The sequence below is a fragment of the Aspergillus sydowii genome, assembly GCF_001890705.1.
Source record: "Aspergillus sydowii CBS 593.65 unplaced genomic scaffold ASPSYscaffold_5, whole genome shotgun sequence".
Taxonomy (NCBI): Eukaryota; Fungi; Ascomycota; class Eurotiomycetes; order Eurotiales; family Aspergillaceae; genus Aspergillus; species Aspergillus sydowii.
This window is the reverse complement of record NW_024467863.1, coordinates 1,348,006-1,370,123: the sequence shown is the minus strand read 5'-3', so window position 1 is coordinate 1,370,123 and position 22,118 is coordinate 1,348,006. Positions and strand designations below refer to the sequence as shown.

Genomic DNA, 22,118 nt, shown 5'->3' with positions numbered 1-22,118 from the left:
TCGTCCTACGCTCCGAGTCGATCGCCAAGAGCGAAGGCGGTCAACGACTCCAGGTTCTCGCGTCTCCATTCATCTCCACTCAATCTACTCCGTGCGTTCTCAGTCTTGGGGTTTCGATTCAACATAAAAATTCATTGCTATGATCTATCTATAATGCCGCCCGGGCTCAGTGACCTGTCGTTGGAAGACCGAGGAAAACCTTGAACGAGTCATAACTGTTTTTGTCAGCATCCTGGCTTTGAGTATCACCTTCACTATCACAGGGAGACTCACATCAGCCACTGGAAACCAGTCAACGTTCCAAGCATGAGAATTCGCACTGGCAAGCCATTCCATAATCCTGTGAAACCAATGTTCCCATAGATTCGAGAGACGGCCGACACAGCCGATTCACCCGCTAGATGTCTCCCGTCAGCTCGAATTGCATGGTCAGCTAGCACAAGATCAGGGAGACATACCTTTTCTATCCGCGTTTAATTTCGATACCAAAACGTCCGCTGGATGGCTGACAATCGCGCAAAAGATACCAGCGATATAACCACCCGCAAAACTAATCCCCGTCTGCTGAAGGCTATTATAGCTCTCCTTGGGCCCTCCCAGCGTCCTATAGATCATGCTAACTGTCTCTTCGAACGTTGCGAACTTCGTCATCGTATACGGGATCTGTCTCGCCCACAACGGGTACAGCCCCTTATACAGGCCCGACATGCCCTCCTTCGCAACGATCTTACCCCAGCCCTCGCGCAGGGTACTTGCGTACGGCGGTAATGTCGTCTGCATGCGCACCTTGATTGCCTCGAACGGGCAGAGGGCCATGTCCGCGAGGAACTCGGCAGAGGCACTCGCACCTAGGTACACAACCGTGCGGTTTGTGTTGGGGAACATGTCGCCGTATAGGTATTTGAAGTATTCGTAGAAGCCGTATTTACCGGCTCCCTGGAAAGAGTATCCAACGAATGTCGGGGACCAACCAAAGAAGACTCCGCGGAGACCTTCCTTCGAGATGATTGAGCGCCATGCGGAGATGTTTGAGGTGTAGATTTTGGGGTCAACTTGTCTTCGGCATTTCACAAGATCGAGAGGTGTTACTGAGGTGTGTGTTGGGCCTGCAATGCAGCTGATTAGAGACTGAAATTGATGGAAAGGTTAACGAAATTTCGAACTAACCGCAAGCTTTACGAAAGTATGTTAGCTTTATCATTCACCAATAATCAGACGTGAGTAACGCACCGATAATTCCACCCATCGTACAAGCACCGAAGTACTTGAGCGAGTTGGGCTCGATCTTCCCCAGCGGGTACTTCCTTTCCTGCTGTAATGTTGCCATCGCGCTCTTACGTTCTTATCAAGTAGATTGGAATGAACAGAAAGTATAATGAATGTAAAGTAGAAGAAGCGACAAGCTCAAATCAAAACCCAAGCAGGATAACCAAGTCTCCAGAAGATAAGAAGCTCCAACCTCGAATCGCGCGAAGGAAGGTTACACTTCCGCTATATAAGTAACTGAGCTCTCAGTAGTGGATCACAACTGGCAAGGTATGTCGTCAGCAGCGCCTCCTCACCCAATGTAGTAACGAAGTACGTTGCCGCAGTGTCCGCACTGATACCCTGGACCAGATCCAGGTCCAGGGCCGGGCCATCCGGTGTATGCGCTCATAATTTATGAACGGGTATATTAATTCCCTGCTTTCGACGAGCACACTTGGAAGAGCGCGTGCCGATTTCCGATTCCCGATCTTGAGCTAAGATGTTGCCAATAATTTTCTCCTCCACTTTCTGAGGTCCGACGGAACTGCTTCAGTGCTTTGAACCTGAGGTTGTGCTTGAAAGAGGGGGCGTGCATGTGACGTCATATATGTACAGCTGCCGCCCAGGGTCGAAAATAACTGTACAAAGAATTATATACAGATTGCTCTTTCTCTATATATAATGAGACGAGTACATAGATACACTTGAAACCCGAGACGGGTAGTCGGAAGAGAAAAGTAACAACTGAAAGAGCACAACTCCGGCCTCGCATCCAAACCCCATTCCCAATCGCTCCCATACAATTACTAGTAATCCTTATATGCAAAGTGATAAACTGCCCGAATAAAGCAACCCAAGCGCCCGTCTTGAATTCATCAATGGACTCCAAACAATGGCCCAGAGACACCGATAGGCGGTCTTTTCTGGCTTGATGCATCCTCCGCCAGAACCAACGCCAGCTTGATTCCTAGGACCGATCCAACCCTCGCCAAACAGTTGCGTATTTGCTGCTCCTGTTCCGGTGTAGCTAGGCCGCATGAAAGAATATACCACAAAGGCCAGACCATTGAATACACCGAAAATGCGCGCGCACGGGGCTGGGGCTTAGATTCTGCGCTGGGAGAAGCAGAGGTCGTTCGGTTACCCATGATATCGACGTCACCGAGGCAGAATGGTATACTGCGGCATATGTCTGTGATCATTTTCTGGATGACTGCCGGTACTCCTGGTCCCAGGTCTTCGGAGACTTCACCCGTCGCAGCGGCGAGCGCCTTTCGTAGCTCGAGCATGATGATGTGTGAAACTATACGAACCGCTCGGTAGTAAGTCCAGACAGAAGCGATAGAGAGGTGATGATAGGTGATTAGAAAGTCGTTATTGTCAGACTTATCGGGATAAATGATGAGGGGGAGCCAGCGGTCAGGGAGGTCCTGGCTCCAGCTCGTGAGTTCGAGATCTATTTGTCGGCCTAACAGGAGAAGGAAGGTGAGTTGTGAAACACTGTCTGCATCAAGTGGTGTGGATACAGGGACTAGATGCTGGAGTGATGTTGTGGCGAGGAAAAGCTGGCTCATTTTGGATGCGGCAAGGATCAATCGTGCGATTGGGTCTGCACCGTTTAGACGCTCGACAATCCAATCCGTGTTATAATGGGGCCTTCCTCGGAGTGCGAGCATTTCGACGTGCTATCCCACTTGTTAGTGTCACGACTAAACAGGTAATGGAAGATGAGGGAGAGCTACCGTATGAGTATATGCAAAATGAAACAGACCTCTCCCCTGCGCATGTCCAAGCTGGCTCTCCCCTCTCAGTTTCATCAAGAACTCGAACCCCGCCGCATGCGAACTGGCAAGCCCGTTCCGCTCGCCCGTGATGTCTTCAAAAAGCGCAAGCAACACCATGGCTGCAAAGGTCTCATCCTTGACAGCATTACTTTTCTCATATAACGCCGCTTGTAACCCCTGTAGTGCATTTCCATAGTACTGTCTAGCACGCAAAACAAGCGGGGCGGCGTTGACATGATTGCTCAGTGTCATGAGAGCCGTCGCATCAACAGCATTGCGCAAGCACAAAGCCGTCGGACTATCGGACTTATTCTCTCGACAGGCAGAGTACAAAGACGGCAAGAACGACAAATAGCTCATAGCTTCGTCTGGGTCGTCGTCAGAAGTATACTGGTCGAAGAAAAAGCAGAGCGCTCGCTCCTCCCACGTGGAATCCGCGACCCGGTGGGTGGTTAATGATGACGGAGGGGTAGAATCTCGCCGACTAGCCCGCCGGCCACTTGAAGATGAAGGTGAAGATGACGACGAACGGCCTGATTTCTTGACAAGCTGCTCAACTTTAGACGTCTCGTTTCTGAATATAGACTCGAGTCTGTATCCCGGACATGGCTTGCCGTACACGCGACAGTTGCCGCATTCTGGAAGCGCTTCGTCGCACTTTGTATCACTTAGAAAAGATTCGCGGAAGACAAGAGGACCAATAGATCCTGCTCGGAGGGAAGCAAGCATGCATGGAGATCTTGTCATACCTTAATTTTGCGCTTACGGCACAGAAAACACCCTTTGCTGCGCCCAGTATACACCATGTTCGCTTGCTAAAATAGCCCACGGATACGTGACGGCTCGCTAACTCTTTTTCCGATAGTATTAGTGCCTTGCCCGCAAGCGTCGTTGTCTCTGTTAGAGTGATCTGGCTGTCTCCGGAGTTTCGGCAAACCGGCATTCAAAACAAGATCTCGCAAGTCGGGAATCGGACATGGTGAGTCTCGATTCCGAGCACGAGATCCGCCTTTAGGTATGCTTCTAACGTGCCTGGTCTAGTAGCTTTCAGGGACGCTTGACGGGCTTTATTCAGATATAACTAGGCAGCAGATATGCGTACCCGTTGATCATGGCCGAGCCGAAAGGTCGAGCGGAGAAACACTAAAGCGTTAGTAGCAGTCAGCTGACGAATGGGATCGTCCACAATCTCGGTGACGGTTCCTGAACGGCGAAGGTACCAAAGTACCCAAGTACGTAGGTGTACGCAGCGCTTTACTAGCTTGTTGTGTGGTATAATAGGTGTATGAAAACTTTTGCTAAATGAGCCCCCTCCTGAGTTGGCAATATCTTAAACTAAAAAGCACAGCAAATTCGCCTATCAGATTCCAGCTGGTATAAGCCAGTAAGTATGACAGCCATCCATATATCTAACTCCGCGTAGTCCATGGACAAAAGCATAGTTGCAGCATGAACCTAAAACACCCAGAATGCAAATGCTAACCAGTGAATATCGGGCCAAATTACCCTGAGCCGCCAGTGGTGCGAGGTGGGAATATCGTAGAAGCAGGAAACCGAAGCAATAACGCTGAAGGCGCAAATTAAGAAGCTAGCTATATGATCGTGATATCCAAGCATCCCAAGTTCACGAAGGCGCATCAACCATTAGTTGATCGCCATCGCTTCGTTGTGATGAATTTGGGGACAAGAGTTCTCCTGCTAGGCTATTGTCATGTGTCGGTGGCGGCTCAGAGATGCTGGATGAAGCGCCTGCCATCCCTGTGTCAAGTGGGAATGCTTCCGGGGGCGGTGAAAAACTCCAGACCTGAATATGGATGTTAGAGATACGAAAATCACGCGCAGCGCATACCACTCACCTCCATCACTGTGCGGCCTGATCTGCTAGACATGATGACGGCCTTTTCCTCCTCAAAAGTAACTCTCCAAACCGTCTCTGACGGGGTCGACAGCTCTCGAAGGAGCTGGCCAGTTTGTAAACTCCAGACTTTGACCCTGCCGTCGCTGCCACCACTAACAATCCGATTATTGTCAAACTGGAGACTGGTTACACTGTTATCGTGGGCCGCTAATCGATGGATGGGGGCCATCCTAGTCAAAGACCAAACGCGAACGGAACCGTCGGAGCCACCAGTGACCAAAGTATCACCGCTCATCTGTAGTTGTCCTACTAAAGACGTATGACCCTGGAGAATAGCATGGCACTGGCCGGTATTCGGGTCCCATATCCGAACGCTGGTGTCGAGACTTCCCGTCGCAATTCGGCGACCGTCAAAGGCTATCGCATAAATTTGACTGAAATGGCCTGATAGAGCTCGCAGAAATCGTCCCTCCGATATATTCCAGATCCGGGCTGTGGTATCGTAGCTTCCCGAGACAACGATATCTCCATGTACAGCGAGGCACCTGACGCTGGCCTGATGACCAACCAGAACATAGCGGCAAGTTCCTGTTGTTAGATCCCACACCCGTAACGTGGTATCCCTCGAGCCAGAGATGGCGGTATTCTTATCCGACATTTTTAGGCACCGAACTGTCGATGTGTGGCCGCGTAACAAATAGATGGAAGCCCCGGTAGCCATGTTCCATACTCTCACTTCCCGGTCACAGCCGCCGCTGACCAAAATGTCATCCCAGGGAACCATAGCCCACACGCCCATCACATGTCCTTCGAGTGTCTTCTGATTCCCTCCGTCGGTGTCATAGACGTGGATTTTAGCATTGTCCAACGAAGCCACAATGTACCTCGGAGTTAGATGGAGACTTGTTACCACACCCTGGTCGGGCGAAATGTGCCGCTGGGTGCACCGGCCGCCTTTACTCCACGCAGATTCTATCATGTATTTTTGCTTGAAATGATATTTGTAGGAGAGAGGCCGAACCCGTCGCTTCCTTGCTTGTACGCTTGACGGCGCAGACCAATCTCCGGATAATGACCGCGGAAAGTCCGCAAATCCATCACGAGACTGAAGCGTAGCATTATTAGATCTCCGTTGTAGTCCGCTCAGGGAGTGTGTACGATGATTGTGGATAGGCTCGATGAAGTCTTGGTTATCTTCAGCGGGCCGTCGATGGGTAAACGCATGTCTTTCGCAAAGATTCTTCCACGTTATATCGTCATTCAACAGATCATGCCATCGTCTCGATACTTGTGACGCCCTGGCCAGGGTTTTCGGGTCGTCGACGAACGAGAGTACCTAGTTAGGAAACCACAAAGTTAACTTCTGGTGAGCCATGAAAGCGTACGGGGCATTCCAACTTACCCTTAGGGAAATCTCAGTTGGAAAAACAGTAAATGGATCTTTCCTTAGTCGAGGGGCGACATAGCTAGAGACGAAACTGAGTTGTTGGCTGTTGCACAGGCCCAGGATAGATTCCAAAAATTGCTGCCGTCTAGGCCCAGACAGAGATTCAAAGAACTTAATATTTGACAGCAGCGTATCCTCTTCTTGGTCATTCGGTCGCCAGGAGGTTGGCCGTTGGTGGGGAGTCGGGCTGGGCGCCGGGGTGGGAGGGGAGGCAGGCGCTGATGGGAGAAGATTAGGGGGAAGAGAGCTAGGTTTATCGGAGGACGGTATCGATTTCGACTGAGAGCCCATCCCGCCTATCACCGCGGCATCTGACATCCGCCGAATACCCATAAATGGTCGCGCGACAAAGCGGAAAGGGTCATACACCAAACGGTCCCCGCAAGCTTCACGGCGAATGTCGTAATATCCAGCTCCCTGGGAGATCGGCACGGTTCATGGATTTTAGAAACGAACGTATGTGCAGCGAAAGGTAAAAAACTAGCAACAGAACGAAGCGCCGAAGGAGGAGAGGAAATCGGAGTAGATAGGCGCCGGCGGTCGGTTGATGAGAGAGAGAGTGTTGGCGGAAGGTTCAGCTGGCGGGAACGATGGTCGGAGGATAATAGGGGGCAGGAAAGACCGAGGGCTGGGACGAGGGGGAAAGGAGGAGCTTGAGAAAGCCAAAGGAGACAATAAAGAATATACTAAATAGAACAAGGAGGGTGAGCAGGAAGGAAGAGGGAATATCGCCTTGCCAGGTGCAGTGAAGCCCACGAGGGAGAGGAGCGGAAACGCAGGCTTGATTTCAAAAGAGTCTCGATCCAGCAATGGGCCATGGCCGCACCTGACTTGGACTGCCATCCGGCTCCAGCAGCCAGCGGGAGGTGGGCCAGATCCTGCCTGTGATTAGTCGGGGCTGCCGATCCAGTTTGGACGTCGGGGCGTCGGTACTTCTGCAGCTGCGGCAGCTACCATAGTGGGCAAGGTACTGAATTCACCGTTGTGCTAGTACGTGGTATCCATCGCATCAGGCATCCAGGAACTCCTCGGGGAGTTGTAGACTGTAGTTGAACAGAATTTGGAAGTCTCCCTGTCCGCGCATCGGTCTTGGCATCGTTGTTTCCGGGCTTTCAGTACCCCCACACGAATGATCTACAGATTCCAAGCTGATTTCATGATTCATCACTACTATGCAGCTTCGGACAAAGGCTTTATTATCTCCTGGCGGGTACCACGCGTAGGTTCATAAAGTACAATCGTATGATTATGGCCACAGCTCCTACCAGTCCAGTAGTAATAGATATCGAATAGCACCGTAAAGTACATACATCTCGCAATTATCAATACCTGCAACGCAGGAGAAAAATCTAGCTAAAAGACAGGTACAGTCATCTCAGATGGCCCGGGCTAATCCAACATAAGAGGGTCGAAAATCAGCAATGCGTAGACGGATCGCAATAAAAAAAAAGGGATCAAAAAGCAAGTTCAATGAGCATGTCCGATTTGGAGAAAGAGGGGCAATATCATGCCAATAACAGAGGCTATCAGGTCTCTGACTGACTTGACTGGCTTCGCTCCCATGTCTCGAGCGTCATAACCATTGACAGGCAGTTCCCGAGACGAAGTGGAGTTATTTTCTTGCATCGTATGCATAGCCACGTATCTTGAAGAGATGGCGTTAGCTCGTGAGATATGCAGTGGGGGAGTGGCCATCTTACAAGAATGTCCCGGCTGAGAAAAGAAGAAGAATCCCTGTACGCCAGTGCGCACCTGTCTCATCAGTGGATCCCGAGCCTACCAGGTGTACGAATAAGAAAGTCGCCACGGCACCAACAGGCGCAGCCAAACTGAAGATGAGTAAATGTGTCCTAGCTGCACGGCTTGAGAGGCCCTGCCTGAGGAGAATAGATGTAAGCCCAAATGAGGCGGGAGCTTTATGGACCATAATAGCTAGGAAAATGATAAAACTCAGACCCGTGTCTGAAGTCGATGCCCCGAGAGCAATCCCATCAGCGGCTGCGTGAATGACTAGACCGGTAGTCGTCGCAAAGCTATGGCTGCTTCGTTGGCTATTTGCAGCATCCAAAAGTCCCCCGTCCCGCGAAGGCGATGAATTTCGACGAAGCCCAGATCCCAGGTTATCCAATGAGATATGGTAGGGTGGTCTTTGTGGTTTGGTTGGAGATGCGAACTCGGGGATCTTGTCGATGAGGTACATCAGAATAAAACCACCAATAAGCGCAATGCCAATCCAGGCATGGGGAGAGCTCTCTCCACTGTGGTCTTCTTCCGACTTAGCACTTGACGTGCTTGAGGTGTCCTTCTTCGTTTCCTGCTCAGCATACGACACCCGCGGGACATGCACAGACGGGGCGTCAACGCCAGGCAGTTCGACATATTCATCCCACTGGTCTGTGTCTCGGTCTACTTTAGGAAATGCCGTTGCGACAGTAGGGATGCCCGATCGTTCAGGGAAGTGCGGAAGGGCAGTAGTGCGACTGCCGAGATCCTTTTGTTCCGTCGTCACGGCATCGTATAGGGTTTCAACACCCTCGGGTATAATGACAATTAAAGATGTTCCAACCAAAACTCCCATGCCAAGGGAGGATATCAATCTCAATTGTGAAGGGGAAAGTTTGAATGCTAACGGCAATGAACCCACGACGAAGGACCTACAAGAAGCCGAAGACTTGTTAGCGGGTATTCAATGTACAGCAATATCATTGCGCATAAAATTCTCACGTAATTGCCATCACAGTGCTCAGTGTGAGCAACGTGAAAAGTCCCTCCATGGTCGGTCGTTGGTCCGGAGTCGTTCGCTCTCTAGAAGACTTGGGACATGGCTTCAAGGGCAAAAGGTACCGACAATAAACCTTCCAGAGCAGTAAAAAAGTCTGAGTCTGGTTGGACGTTTAGAGCTTGGTGGACCGGTGGCACAATGCGAAAGGTGTATTCAGATGGCTGTTAAGCATGGGCAGGAAACGGCCAGGAACGAACTCGTCACCGGAGCTGGAAACGTGGCGTGGTAGGGATCCGCAGTGGGAAACGGGCGGCCGCCGCCTGCAGGGTACCTTGGTTATGGACAACTCCAGGCCGGACAATCCACCGGGCGCAATTAAGGAAAAGAACCAATGATTTTTGATGCGGAAATTATGTGGACAACGCGTGCATTGCATCTGCAATTCTGGGCTGATCTGCTATAAACGCATACGCGGCATTGTCATATCGGCCGTGCAAGGTACAGGTTGCTGCCGCTTTAGGAGCACCTTGTCTTTGTCCTTTGGACTTCTCGTCTGCTCTCAGTTCATCAGAACAAAGCTAACAGAGAGGTTTTATAAAATAATGTGAACAATCAGGTCACACCAGCTAGTCCGCCAACCGTGTAATAATAGAGCTGCATGCCATGTAACATAGAATAATAGATGCGCTCATCAATACTCAGAACCGCTATCATCCGGCAGATATATATACATATATATATATATGTGAGGCCGAGAATTCCATTCTTAAAACCTCTGCGTTTGTATTCGGATGAACCGGCGTAATCGTTCTTCCTTCTCGCGAGTTTGTTCCGGTGTCTGAGTCCCATAGGCCTCGTTTGTCTGTTGGATAACCTTTTCCTTCCACTCCGTTCCCTGCTCTCCCAACACATTGACTCTCCCTTGACCATCCCAAACATTTTGCATGGTATCCCCAAGCTTATTTAGGAACGATCGAATGCCACCTTCCCCGCCTCCCTGTTGATAGCTCTCGAATACACCATTTCCTGCCCATCTCGGGCCCAAACTAGCCATCAGAATAGTGTCAAGATCCCCTGCCGTCACGACATCTTCCTGTACCAGGTGACAAGCTTCTCGAAGCAGCGCAAACGCCAGTCTGTTCCCCACAAAGCCTGGTATCTCCTTTCGGATAACCACAGGGCGATGTCTGGAACCGGGGATAGAGAAGTACTGCCGCGCAAACTCCACTCGTTCCGCTGATGTTTCGGGGGACGGTACAATCTCTAATAGCGGCATGATATGCGGTGGATTGAACGGATGCACTACAAGCAAACGGGTCTTATCTTGCATGTCTTGTTGCTGTTTAGAAGCTGCAATGCCTGAGGTACTCGTCCAGAGATGCGCGGAGGCGGGTGCCATAGACTCAACCTTCTTCCAAATAGACCTTTTGAATTCAAGATTTTCCGGGCCCTGCTCCTGAACGATGGTGGCAGATGCGCATGCGGTCTCAAGTGAAGAGTGGATTTGGAGGCGACCAGATGAAATTAATGCAGCCACCACCTTTTCTGGCTGTGGCTCGATGGACTCAGAGTTAGGGTCAGCGAGGAAGCCGGGAAGCGTCTTTATGAGATAGTCCACGAAATCAGGCCTTGTATCAAAGACGTCGATTACGTTGTCGCGGGTAAGATGGAGGGCAGCCATGGACATGCCGATGGTTCCTAGTCCGATCAGAGTGATTCGTTGTGGGCTCGTCGCTGACATTGCGATTGTTCAACTGAATTGATATTGATGTTAAAATAAGGTCTCGAATCCTTGCTGTTTATTTTTCATCCAGATGGGTGTATTTGCTGGATTAGCCTGAGCACATAACTACAGCCACAGATATCGCACAATTCCCCGCCTAGTCGGACATTCTCCCGACCACAGTGACCAATTGTCTTCGATAAGCCGAGGCAAGAACCAACTATACATTCACATTGATGTTAACTTCGTATATGTGAAAACTCATTAAAAGCTGCATGACAGCTTTATTATCAAATTGGGTAACCCAACTTGAACACAAGGTGAGAGCTCGGACACAGCGACCAAGACACCCGAAGATGTCATATAATGGAGCTAGTCCCAAAAGGGTTATACCCGCTCCGCGCAACGCGATTTGAGAGACGCGCAAAGAAAGGTTGCAACTGGAAGCTGAGGCTTCATGAAACACACCATCTCATTCCTTCTCTCTCCGCTTCCTTCTTAATCGTCTCCCTCTAATAGAAATCAAAATGTCGGCGGAAAGCGAATGTAATGATCCCCTCATGCCTCATCTCATAAGTGTGCTTCGAGCTGATCCTCCAATCCATCATTCTAGGGTCTTGCGACGCCAATGATGCTGTCCAAATCACCATGGTTCAGCCTGACCAGGAAAAGCCCAAGACACTTTCGGGTTTCCATCCTGCGTTCACGTACCCGATATTTGGCGAGGACGAGCAGATATTCGGTTACAAGGGATTGATTATCCGCTTACGGTTTGCCGCGCATAACCTTCGTCCTCATGTACACGTCTCCTATGATGAGAAGTTTTCGGCTGTGGAGGATACTGCGCCCGTTGATATCACCAAGGCACTGAAAGACTTTCTTCCCGAAGGTAGGTGCTTTTACCGTAAAGCTGTGGTTACTATACCAGTCAATTGCCTAACGCGTTCTAATGCAGATGCCTTTTCTTTGCTACCCGAGTACGAGAGCGCCGTTCAGGAGGAAGATGCGAAAGACTTTGTGCCACCAGGAAATCTAGTCCATAGCTACTCCCTTCGTGGACGGAACTACGAGATCTGGGCGGCATCCCTTGCGGACCCCCAAGTGCAGCTGTTGCTGAACCGGTTTCAGATTATGGTGTCATTTTACATAGAAGGTGGATTGCCTCTTGCGACAGACGATCCAGAATGGACGTTGCAAAGATGGATGGTTTATTTTGTGTACGTTGATGCTGCGGTGGCCCTATAAAGGTATACACGACTGACATGAACTAGATACGAAAAGGTTGAACCTCCCACACCGACAGCCTCACCATATTCCATTGTGGGTTACGCAACCACATATCGATTGTGGTTTTACCAGAGAGACCAGTCAGAAAAGCCAACGGCCAAGGAGGGCCCGTTCCCTGTAGCCGAGCCAATCCGTCCAGGAGAACTCCCATCGCGCTTGCGAATTGCCCAATTCCTGATTATTCCATCGCACCAGGGGACAGGACACGGCATCAACCTTTACAACACGATCCACAAGGCATGCTTCAATGACCCGACAATCAGGGAGCTTACCGTTGAGGACCCAAATGAATCTTTCGACGTCCTCCGGGACTCGGCCGACTACCACATCCTCCGCCCCGAATTACTAAAAAACAACATCAACATCAACCCCGATCCGTGGGGCGATTCCTCCAAAAAGACCAGACGTGTCCCAACGTCCTCCCTTCTTCCAATCCAGTCCCTCAATAATATCCGCACAACCTACAAGATCGAACCGACTCAATTCGCGCACATCCAGGAAATGTTCCTCCTCGGCCAAATTCCACTCAAGAATCGCCGAAAGGGCGGAGCGAATATGTCGCGATTGCTTATTAAGAAGCATAGGGCCGATGATCCAAATGACCGCCGATACTACTGGTGGCGCATGCTGACGAAGCAGCGCCTCTACAAGCGCTCGCGGGATGTGCTAATCCAGCTAAAGATGAGCGAGCGCCACCATGCCCTGGAGGAGACAGTTACTAATGTGGAGGAGGGGTATGAGCAACTCTTCGGCTTTTTCGACGAACGAGAGGAGCGTCTGAAGGCTCAAAGGGAAGAAGTTGATGCGTCAAGCAATAGAGATCAACGTGCGAAGCGGAAATTCACCGTGGAAGATGATGAGGAAGAGGACGAGAATGAGTCTGTAGCTGCGAAGCGGCCGAAGGCGTAATTGCATACTCTGTATTCGTGGGCTTACATCCTTAACTTAATCAATTCCAAAGCTCCTGAGACTGACCTGAGCTGCCGTGTACCAATATCAGAACTTACACTTCCAACGCTAACTCGAGTTGTAAATCAAACCTTTGAATAGCACCTGCCTACGCACGGCAGACCAAGAATAAATATTATTTCTTATTGTACACTATATACATGGCATCTCAACGTCAAGGGTAATAACTAGGCGGCGGCGTCCCACGCGAAGAAAGATCTATATCCGTCTCCGCCTCCGTACCCAAACTAATCGTTCGAAGCGATATGACCGTCGATAGACCTGCTGTCGACGAAGATGCTCGACTCCTTCCTACTTTCTGCTTCTCAAGTGCATCCACTACTTTGGGTCCACCGTAGCCTTCAGGATCAAAGTAGCTAGTTCCGCTTCCCGGGGCTATATTCCTATCCGCTGGATGGCGTACCAATTCTCCAACGTACTGGAGCGCTTGACGGCAGCCTCTTATTTCAGCTTGTATGGAACCCTGTCCAGACTCAGTTTCAGTTTCAAGTTCCAGTTCAGAGGGCTCAGCTGTTTGACGATAATAGTGGTGCTCGAGATGCGGATGTGGTGTACCATGAGCTGTGAACTCGTGACGTTGTGTGTTGTTGGCAGAGGGAAGAAGAGCTGTTGTGCCCCTAAATGTATTCCACCACTTCCTCCATCGTAGTCGACGGGCAGCGAATTTATACGCACGTCGTGTCCGCCTCTCTTCTCGCCTGGCGGCTCTGTCGGCGCGGCGTCGGCGGCAATAAATGGTATTACGGCAGATGAGGAAGGTTAATAGTACTATGCTCGTGATGGTAATAGCGACTGCCCCGAATATGAAGAGGTCAATCGTGGAAGAAAAGGAGAGAGTGTTTAGAATCCAATGGCTTGCTTTGTTGACGAGACCCAGTTGTGAGTCGGGACAGTCAATTATGTCGAAGTTGGTAATTTCCCACGGACGGCTGCGCAGGTCGTGTATCTCGGGACGCATGCCCTCAGCGAGCGTAAGGCTGAAACATATGCTCGTTTCAAGATCTGTATCATCGATTTGTTCAACCTGGACCGTGAGGAAATGGTCCATCTCCGAGCATCTCCCAGCGCTTCCGCAAGATGCCCCAGCGCAACCACCCTGCCAGCTGACAGATAACACAGCTGGGGTGTCACCAGAGAATACTGAAATCGTACCGAACTCATGCTGAGAATCTCCATCACGGTTATGGATGGGCGGCTGCCCATTGAGAGAAATGACTGAGCCATCGCAGGCCATGTCAGGTCTGCTGACCTTTAACTCAAGGGGCTGGTATAATCGTCTTAGTAAGTAGAATATACATCATAGTGTGGATCTTACCAGTCTCAAATTCGATAAGCCTGTGCATTCCGAGCAGACAGCCTCAAACTTCACCACCGTATACGCACTTGCTATACATAACTTAGGACCTGTTGATACCTGTAAATGACACCAGCAGAGTAACTAACTTCCAACAGAGCTTTCACCCAGTGGTACTATTTCATTTCCTTGGCCTGTGCCAGTAGCTAGACAGTTCAGAGGCGCGGCTAAGAAAAAACCCAGTGCTGCGGCTGGATACCGCATCTTGGGTCCACGGTGGTTTGTATGGTGGAGAGCTACATATATGCAATTCGACCGGAGATCGTCCTATGAAATCAGGTCTTTTTAGATTATGACAAAGATGTGCCACATCTGAGGCATTCAATGAGTCCGGGGAAATTGCGAATCAGATAATACCGAGTGATTATGATGATGGTGAGCTGACTTCGTCGCATAAGCACGTACAGTCGGAGCGCGGAATTTTCGATAATCCGACAATCCCGGCGATGTCACAGCTTCAGTCACTGAATCCTTGCCGCGCATGATATGTAGTTGGGAAGTTGCTTGGATTCTCACAATTGTTATTTACCATTCACCTTGGCATTGTTATCGCCTTAACCGCAAACTCCATAGCGGATTATTTACTGTTCAGGCTCCCCACAATTCTCTCCTTGCAACTCGCTCAATAATAACCACAATGGTAATTATCCAAGCTCAAGCGCTGAATCTTCTTGTCACTCTTTGATCAGACATTTGCTGACGACTTACAATACACAGCTTCCTCTTGGCCTACTAACGGCCGCGCAAGGCCACCCTATGCTTGTCGAGCTCAAAAATGGTGAAACCTTGAACGGACACCTTGCCAATTGCGACAACTGGATGAACTTAATACTCAGAGAGGTGGTCCAGACAAGCCCAGAAGGTGACCGCTTCTTCAAGCTCCCCGAAGTCTACGTCCGTGGAAACAACGTACGTTGTGCACCCTCCAAAGAAAGCCCACCCCGCAGCTGACCAAGTGTCCTAGATCAAATACCTACGGATTCCCGAAGAAATCATCGAGATGGTCAAGGAGCAGCAACAGAACCAGCCTCAACATCGCAACCGTGGGCCTCGCGAGGGTGGACGGGGCGATCGTGGTGGCCGTGGTGGTCGCGGCCGTGGGCGCGGGCGCGGTCGGGGTGGAAACTAGAGATTAAGACTGGCTTTTTGTTGTGAGGGAAGAGCGGAGACAATGATAGATACCCCGGAGATAGCTGCGGAGGATTCGTTGGCGGGTTCATGAGCATGGCCTGGCGTATCTGGTTGTTTTTTTGATGGGAGCTTGCCATGTAACTTTATTGCTATCACCATCAATTTATGATCCACATGGAAATGAAAAACGATATCAGCTATGCCACTAGTGTTAATCTCAATTAGAGGCGAGCTTTACCTTTTTTTTTTTTATCTCTCTTCTTTTCATTATAGCTAAACCATTTGATATCACGTGACCCGCGCTTTCCATTTCAAGAACCGAGAGCAATGGATTTTAGTTTACTCACGCAACAAAGCTGCTATGATGTCCCGCAAACGGTTCAAACCGGATCAGTTATGGCATTATCTATGTCCGGCATTGGGTACACCTAAGCGCCATATCGTTACCCTTCCTGCGACACGACGACGCTGCGCTCCCTCCACTCCTCTCGGCGCGATACCGAGATGCCTCCGAAGACCCTACAGCTCTACTTCCGCGAAACGCTCGTACGATCAAAGCCAACAAACACAGGAACATATTCATTTGGATGGGGGAGCTGAGGAGCTATCTCATAACAACGACGAATATAGTGAAGCGTGCGACGAAGGTAACTTGCCAGGGCCCAAAAAACGACCGAGAGCACCAAGGAACATCGAGAGGTCATCAACGGGACGCCTGGAGAACCTACTTGCCAAAAAGGCGGAACAATCTCCGAACATAATCAACGCGACGCAAATACTACGTGTTTTAATACGGGACCGTGGTATTCGACCTGAAACCCGACATTATAAAGCGCTTGTGCAATGCCATACCGACCCGCGGTTTGGGTCACCTTTTATGGTGCGGAAGTTGCTTGCGGAAATGGAACAGAATGATGTTCCAATTGACGCAGGTACACTTCATTCTGCGTTACAGGTATGGCCTATACAATGGCGATTCTTGAACTTACCCATCAAACTAGTTTGCTGACCGTTTTTGTTCCTCAAGGCCGTTGCTGTCCATCCCAACTTTGTTCTGCGGGCAGATTTGTTGCGCACACTACGAGATCGATGGTTCCCTCTCAGCCCGGATGGTTGGCATTATGTTGTGGCGGGTCTGATTAGGGAGCACCAATTTGAATTGGCCATGGACCACATTGCGCATATGGAGAGGAAAGTTATAGAGGTCAAGCCTTGGCTTCACAGCATGCTTATTTACTATCTATGCGACGTCAAAGAATTTGACCAAATCATCGAGTTGATGGAGTCTCGTCTGAGCCAGGGGTACCAAATAAGTAAAAAGCTTTGGAACCATGTGCTTGAAGAAGCAGCATTCGCTCGCCATCGTGATTTAACCCGCTTCCTATGGAAAAGATTTGTTGAAGTGGACAGGACTCCGCCTAGGCCTTACCTAACCAATCTCGTTCTCCAGATGGCATCTCACACACGGGACAAGGAGCTTTTGAAATCAATAACGAATATACTGGGCCCCAGCGTTGATGATGAAGCGAAAGATTATGAAATGATGTCCAAGGCAAGTATTAAGTCCGGTGGGCTATATGCTGCGTTTCAGACGTTGTCCGACATGCAGGACGCGGGCCACGAAGTGGTTTCAAGGTCTACTCAGGCGATTCGGGCGCATTGCGTTCAAAACAAGATCCACCCACGAAATGTCTGGAACGTTCTCAAGGAGTTGAAGAATGACGGAGAGAATGTTCCTTTGGCGTGTGCCAGGGTGGTTGTTTATCTGTGCACAGCAGCAGCGGTTGATGATCCGTTCGCAGTTGACGACGGGATTGCGTTCTACAAAGAGCTCCATACGCTTTGTGGCCGGCACCCTGACACGGCTACATTCAACTCTCTGATCAGTATGTGCCGTGTGGGCAAAAATGCTGAGTCTGCCATGTTCATGGTAAAGGAGATGGCAACGCTGGGTGTTATCCCGGACGCGCAAACATTTGAGCACCTCATGCTTATGTGTGTGGATACTGGGAATTTTGAGTCATCCTATCTTTATTTAAAAGATTTACGGGCACGGGGTTTCCACTTGAGCGATAATGCACGGCTCGATATCCAAAGTGTCTGCGCAAAATCGAACGATGAGTTTGCTGTCAAGCTGAAGGCCGATCCAGGACTCTGTCCACAAGGCGCAATGTCGGTGGAGGAAAGAGCGAGAAGGGAGTATAACAAGCAACGGCGTAAGAAAAAGAGAAGGATGGCAGCCATTCGACGGTCTCAAGAAGAGGACGAGGACGACTTTGACGCCTACGAGCCAGGCCTATCGATACCTCAGGATCTACTAGGCAAAGCTAATCAGATCCTAAGAGACGCTATGGGAATAAGGAAGGAGTGAGATGGAATATGTATTTTATGTACTATATAGTATCTTGTATATATAAGGTCCATGGAGGGTCAGTCTCCTGGGTCTCCTGAGCATAGACAGTACAGAATCCGGCGACGCAATCGCATTCGAAGGATGACGGCTTGGTAGGGAATGATTGCTGATCCCAATGACAAGGAAAGTCCCAACAAGCGATTTGTGTCGACGCCTCTGCAGGCGTGCGTGAAATTGTGGGAGAGAATAAGCTCAACTGATGGTTCGAGACTGGTCCGGAGAAGATTTCGTCATATGAGACCGTGGGCGCATCAGGTCAAGACAAGCTGCTACAAGGCGCCGAATTGAAGCATCAACATTCGAATCACATTGCACAGATTTCACAAAGAGACTCCACTACTGCTGCGGGAACGGCGGAGCCCAGAGTCGAGGCGTTCAAACCGGTTTGAGAGTCGGGCCACGCATCTGTGAGCCGCGTCGCAGAATAAGACAGCCAGACCATGGGTGTTTTGTGAATCCCATGCCCAGTGCTCCTCCTGGCAGCAAGCAAGATTTACAGTGTCGAATTAACAAGGTTACAAGAGTCCTGTGAAGCGCGGAATAAAGAATCTAAGTAACCAATCGTTTGCACTCACAGCCCCGCCTGCCGAAGGATTGAGGGAAACTCAAGAGTGATGAAGAACTCCTATACTCCTGCAGCATTCAATATGCCTTTCCTTGAGTCACGATCCTGCCCATCTGTCCAAAAAGACCGGGTTGTGAACAAGCTATATAAAGCTCCCTCTCACTGTTGATAGCAGACCAGCTTTGGTTTCCTCATTGTTCTGACAGAGGTTGCTTCTTCTTCCTCGGCCAATCTGATTGACTTCCCCTGGGGATCTGCACCGTTCAAACGCCGCCAAGCAGATCGTCAAAGGCTACTCCAGTTGCTCCATTTATAGTTGGCATATCACCAATTGTTGTCTCACGTCGGTACGGGAGGCCATCTCAGAATATCGCTCACTCTCCTGACTCTTATACCCATCCCTTTCCATCAGCCTTCGTACACACTACACCTCCCTCCTCACATACAACCACTCACACCAAATAATCAATAATAATAAACCAACCACCATGCATTTCTCCAGCATTGTCCCTGTCGCTCTCTCCCTCTTCGCCTCTGCTTCGGCCTCGCCGTTCGCCGTCCCCCCAACAGCCATGCGCATCCCCATGCGCAACGCCGCTGCCGACCCCACAAACCCAGCCCTAACATGGCACGCCTCCAACTTCACCCTCGGCTGCTCGCCCGGTGGCTGCGCCTACAACTTCAGCATCCAGGGCCTCTCGTCCCAAAACACGCCCGGCTTCAACACCACCTGTAACGGCACAAGCACGCAGCAGGACTACGCACCCTGCAAGGACAGGGGCGTTCTTGCGAAGATCGAGCCCACGCCCAAGTCTGAGAACTGGACCGTCCACGTGGAGCACATGTGGCGCAAGCCCGGCAACGCCGAGTTCTATGCGCTGGGCGAACAGAACGTCACTTCTACGACCAAGGCGTTTAAGATTCCTGTGAAGGATGTCTATGGAGTTGCTTAAACTCGAAAAAGAAAGGATATTGGTTGGTTGAACCAACCACCATCCGACCAACTTCTGACTCAACTCGTATGCGTATTCATGTTTTTGGGGGGACTGAGTCTAGATGGGTCCCATCTGTCATCGGGAAAGAATCGCAGGACTGGACTCTGCACCGCTTGCTAGACTATGAATTGTTTTTTTTGTATCAATATGCTTTTTTTGTGTGACGCTAAGCGCACCTGTGATGCTACTGTTTAATGTAATGTCTCCAATACAATGCCAAAAATTGGGATTCCATTAATGCCTTGCCACCTTGACTCAGCCTCGCCTGCGCGCCTGAGTATTAGTGAATACGACTAACCTTGCATTTTGTTGGGAGAATTGAGGCTATACAAATAAGACTGCGGGCGATGACATCAGAGGCTTGGCGTCACGTTGCACTTTAAACTTGGAGTTTCAAGACAAAAGAGCCTCGAGCACGTTTATTTTCTAACGACCAGTCCTCGCCATAAATAAGCGCTCTATACATAACTTTTGACATTAAATCCATTTCGTTTCTCTTCTGTCTTTACATCGATACGCGTAACCGCAGGATTGGTGCTTGTACGATTCATGGTATGCAAGACGTCCTCTTTGACTGCATTCCCTGGCCACGCCCAGACTAACTCGCTGCGCTTGGCTATTTGACCACCTCAGGCGTCGATCCTCAGACAGATTGTAGCTGGGCCTCGACAACAACACCCAGAGGCCGGTCTAGATCTTTGCTATGTCTCCGATAACAGTGAGATTCTGCCCCCAAATCCAACAACCCCCCTTGCCGCGCTTGCTTTACTCCGCATAAGCAACACCCCAATCAACTCCACTGCGCTTAATAAAAACACACCTCCAGCTAGTAAGCTACCTACCTACTGACCTGGTTTACTTGTCCAGTCATCGCAACGTCCGGCCCATCAACAAACTACCCTAAGATCGCCTATAGAACCCCGCTGAAGCAACTCGTCGACTTCCTCGATAGCAAGCATGGCACACAGTGGGGGATCTGGGAGTTCCGTGCCGAGGGCACGGGGTACCCCGACTCTGAGGTCTATGGTCGAATCCACCATTTCCCATTTCCCGACCACCATCCGCCGCCGTTCGCCCTGATTCCAAAAGTTATGGCCAGTATGCGGAATTGGTTACAACGGTTGGATGGGCCGGTTGCGGAACAGAAAGAAGGCGGAGGCGGAAAGAAGGACAGCAAGGAACAAGGGCAGCGCGTGGTGGTTGTGCATTGCAAGGCTGGCAAGGGCCGCAGCGGGACAATGGCGTGCTCCTACCTGATCAGCCAGGAAGGATGGAAGATGGAGGATGCATTACAGCGGTTCACGGAACGACGGATGCGGGTTGGGTTTGGCTCTGGTGTGAGCATCCCGAGCCAGCTGCGGTGGGTACGGTACGTGGACCGATGGACGAACGACTTGGGGAAGAAGTATATTGAGCGGCCGGTGGAGGTACTTGAGATCCACGTCTGGGGCCTGAGAGACGGCGTTAAAGTTGCAGTTGAAGGGTTCGTTGAGGATGGCCAGGTGATTAAACAGTTCCACCTCTTCGATCGGAGTGAACGCATCAGTCTGCCTAGCGATAGTGCTACGTCGCAATCCAACAGCGCCGCTGGGAGCGACAATGAGGGCAACAACAGCAGCAGTAACGACAGCCTCAGCAAATCCAAACCAAAACCCACGATCAAGACCGCGGCAACTTCAAACCCAAGCTCTACTATTACCACCCCCCAGGAGCCTCCGTCGGCTGCTGAATCGGAAACATCTCTCTGGTCGAAAGCCAGCAACCTCACCTCAACCTTCACATCTCCAAACCCCACCACCGACCAATCCAATACAGTCACCCAGCCCCAGACATCAACGCCCACCGAACCCCCTCAGAAACATACCAGCGCCGTCCTCCTGCGGCCCCGCACGCCACTCATCCTCCCAACATCTGACGTAAACATCGACTTCGAACGCCGCAGCAAAGCCGCCTCCTACACAGGCCTGGCAATGGTAACGTCGATCGCCCACGTCTGGTTCAACCCCTACTTCGAAGGTGGCGACAAGTATGACTCCGGCGTCTTCGAAGTCGACTGGGACGCCATGGACGGAATCAAGGGCACCTCAAAGAAGGGCATCAAGGCGCTCGACCGGTTGAAAGTCGTATGGCGGTACGCGGAACCAAGCACGAAGGAAGTTAAAGATGTGGATAGCCAGAACAGGCCGGTTTCCAGCCAGGTGGTCATGGAGCCGCAGCCTGGAGAGCCAGTCCCTGAGACCAAGGTTGCAGATTGGAGGCTGAGGGATAGTGATGCCGAGGCTGATGTTGGGACTGACGAGAGTGGGAAGGAGGATAGGGAATGGGAGAGTAGTGCGGAGGAAGGCGGTGGTAGCAGTGGCAAGGAGCAAGAGAATGCTCCTATTAAGAAGGGAAAGAAGGAAGGGGATGATAAGGTGTCGAAATAGACATGATAACTGTACAATTACTACCCAGGTCGCGATGATATTAGAGTTGGATATGGCCCGAATATATCCCAAGAAACAATGTACCTTCAAAAATAATAGTTAATGAAATGAATATAGTGAGTGTTGTAGAATCTTGTAGAAATATATACTGTACAGGTATGTGCTAGAAACAACAAAGGAGCTAGAATAAGTTATT

General features: G+C 50.4%; 11 protein-coding genes across 11 annotated transcripts; 5 read left to right on the top strand and 6 right to left on the bottom strand.

Annotated features, from left to right (window-relative positions):
- Positions 1-166: 166 nt before the first annotated feature.
- Positions 167-1,327, bottom strand: ASPSYDRAFT_89646 (putative mitochondrial phosphate transporter Pic2; the record flags this gene model as incomplete). Its single annotated transcript, XM_040852200.1, has 5 exons — positions 167-215; positions 274-397; positions 459-1,106; positions 1,168-1,173; positions 1,231-1,327. 5 exons carry the CDS (start codon positions 1,325-1,327, stop codon positions 167-169), a joined length of 924 nt encoding a protein of 307 aa, XP_040702728.1.
- A 796-nt stretch (positions 1,328-2,123) lies between these two features.
- Positions 2,124-3,761, bottom strand: ASPSYDRAFT_89645 (putative C6 transcription factor; the record flags this gene model as incomplete). Its single annotated transcript, XM_040852199.1, has 2 exons — positions 2,124-2,933; positions 2,991-3,761. The coding sequence occupies 2 exons, from the start codon at positions 3,759-3,761 to the stop codon at positions 2,124-2,126; spliced, it is 1,581 nt and encodes a 526-aa protein (XP_040702727.1).
- Positions 3,762-4,656: 895 nt separating this feature from the next.
- On the bottom strand, positions 4,657-6,628 carry ASPSYDRAFT_152133 (F-box/WD repeat-containing protein; the record flags this gene model as incomplete). The annotated part of the gene is made up of 3 exons (XM_040842164.1): positions 4,657-4,836; positions 4,889-6,226; positions 6,293-6,628. 3 exons carry the CDS (start codon positions 6,626-6,628, stop codon positions 4,657-4,659), a joined length of 1,854 nt encoding a protein of 617 aa, XP_040702726.1.
- A 784-nt stretch (positions 6,629-7,412) lies between these two features.
- ASPSYDRAFT_45339 (Mn(2+) transporter ATX2) lies at positions 7,413-9,326 on the bottom strand. Its single transcript, XM_040847020.1, has 3 exons — positions 9,062-9,326; positions 8,038-8,991; positions 7,413-7,982 (listed from the first exon to the last, which is right to left on the bottom strand). Exons 1-3 carry the CDS (start codon positions 9,109-9,111, stop codon positions 7,805-7,807), a joined length of 1,182 nt encoding a protein of 393 aa, XP_040702725.1. The 5' UTR covers positions 9,112-9,326; the 3' UTR covers positions 7,413-7,804.
- A 499-nt stretch (positions 9,327-9,825) lies between these two features.
- Positions 9,826-10,800, bottom strand: ASPSYDRAFT_151583 (uncharacterized protein; the record flags this gene model as incomplete). The annotated part of the gene is made up of 1 exon (XM_040842111.1): positions 9,826-10,800. The coding sequence occupies one exon, from the start codon at positions 10,798-10,800 to the stop codon at positions 9,826-9,828; it is 975 nt and encodes a 324-aa protein (XP_040702724.1).
- A 255-nt stretch (positions 10,801-11,055) lies between these two features.
- Positions 11,056-13,085, top strand: hat1 (histone acetyltransferase catalytic subunit HAT1). The gene is made up of 4 exons (XM_040853255.1): positions 11,056-11,328; positions 11,396-11,671; positions 11,738-11,999; positions 12,054-13,085. The coding sequence occupies exons 1-4, from the start codon at positions 11,310-11,312 to the stop codon at positions 12,976-12,978; spliced, it is 1,482 nt and encodes a 493-aa protein (XP_040702723.1). The 5' UTR covers positions 11,056-11,309; the 3' UTR covers positions 12,979-13,085.
- A 176-nt stretch (positions 13,086-13,261) lies between these two features.
- Positions 13,262-15,043, bottom strand: ASPSYDRAFT_984076 (uncharacterized protein). Its single transcript, XM_040853254.1, has 4 exons — positions 14,482-15,043; positions 14,354-14,424; positions 13,594-14,302; positions 13,262-13,501 (listed from the first exon to the last, which is right to left on the bottom strand). Exons 1-4 carry the CDS (start codon positions 14,594-14,596, stop codon positions 13,485-13,487), a joined length of 912 nt encoding a protein of 303 aa, XP_040702722.1. The 5' UTR covers positions 14,597-15,043; the 3' UTR covers positions 13,262-13,484.
- On the top strand, positions 14,681-15,704 carry ASPSYDRAFT_45335 (U6 snRNA-associated Sm-like protein LSm4). The gene is made up of 3 exons (XM_040847019.1): positions 14,681-15,032; positions 15,110-15,301; positions 15,357-15,704. The coding sequence occupies exons 1-3, from the start codon at positions 15,030-15,032 to the stop codon at positions 15,519-15,521; spliced, it is 360 nt and encodes a 119-aa protein (XP_040702721.1). The 5' UTR covers positions 14,681-15,029; the 3' UTR covers positions 15,522-15,704.
- Positions 15,705-15,887: 183 nt separating this feature from the next.
- Positions 15,888-17,894, top strand: ASPSYDRAFT_150883 (pentatricopeptide repeat protein; the record flags this gene model as incomplete). The annotated part of the gene is made up of 2 exons (XM_040842049.1): positions 15,888-16,478; positions 16,551-17,894. 2 exons carry the CDS (start codon positions 15,888-15,890, stop codon positions 17,892-17,894), a joined length of 1,935 nt encoding a protein of 644 aa, XP_040702720.1.
- Positions 17,895-18,989: 1,095 nt separating this feature from the next.
- Positions 18,990-19,454, top strand: ASPSYDRAFT_31545 (uncharacterized protein; the record flags this gene model as incomplete). Its single annotated transcript, XM_040844884.1, has 1 exon — positions 18,990-19,454. The coding sequence occupies one exon, from the start codon at positions 18,990-18,992 to the stop codon at positions 19,452-19,454; it is 465 nt and encodes a 154-aa protein (XP_040702719.1).
- Positions 19,455-19,912: 458 nt separating this feature from the next.
- Positions 19,913-22,010, top strand: ASPSYDRAFT_45333 (putative phosphatidylinositol-3,4,5-trisphosphate 3-phosphatase). Its single transcript, XM_040847017.1, has 3 exons — positions 19,913-20,048; positions 20,130-20,214; positions 20,364-22,010. The coding sequence occupies exons 1-3, from the start codon at positions 20,046-20,048 to the stop codon at positions 21,920-21,922; spliced, it is 1,647 nt and encodes a 548-aa protein (XP_040702718.1). The 5' UTR covers positions 19,913-20,045; the 3' UTR covers positions 21,923-22,010.
- Positions 22,011-22,118: the final 108 nt, after the last annotated feature.

Coding starts and splice junctions, on each gene's coding strand:
- hat1 (XM_040853255.1), top strand. Junction 11,672..11,737: donor GAAAGACTTTCTTCCCGAAG/GTAGGTGCTTTT, acceptor GTTCTAATGCAG/ATGCCTTTTCTTTGCTACCC. Junction 12,000..12,053: donor AGATGGATGGTTTATTTTGT/GTACGTTGATGC, acceptor GACATGAACTAG/ATACGAAAAGGTTGAACCTC.
- ASPSYDRAFT_45333 (XM_040847017.1), top strand. Junction 20,215..20,363: donor TTGCTATGTCTCCGATAACA/GTGAGATTCTGC, acceptor TTACTTGTCCAG/TCATCGCAACGTCCGGCCCA.
- ASPSYDRAFT_45339 (XM_040847020.1), bottom strand. CDS start 9,111: ATGGAGGGACTTTTCACGTTGCTCACACTGAGCACTGTGATGGCAATT. Junction 8,992..9,061: donor AGCACTGTGATGGCAATTAC/GTGAGAATTTTA, acceptor GGCTTCTTGTAG/GTCCTTCGTCGTGGGTTCAT. Junction 7,983..8,037: donor TTCTCAGCCGGGACATTCTT/GTAAGATGGCCA, acceptor CATCTCTTCAAG/ATACGTGGCTATGCATACGA.
- ASPSYDRAFT_984076 (XM_040853254.1), bottom strand. CDS start 14,596: ATGCGGTATCCAGCCGCAGCACTGGGTTTTTTCTTAGCCGCGCCTCTG. Junction 14,425..14,481: donor GGGTGAAAGCTCTGTTGGAA/GTTAGTTACTCT, acceptor AGTTATGTATAG/CAAGTGCGTATACGGTGGTG. Junction 14,303..14,353: donor GCTTATCGAATTTGAGACTG/GTAAGATCCACA, acceptor CGATTATACCAG/CCCCTTGAGTTAAAGGTCAG.
- ASPSYDRAFT_45335 (XM_040847019.1), top strand. Junction 15,302..15,356: donor TCTACGTCCGTGGAAACAAC/GTACGTTGTGCA, acceptor CAAGTGTCCTAG/ATCAAATACCTACGGATTCC.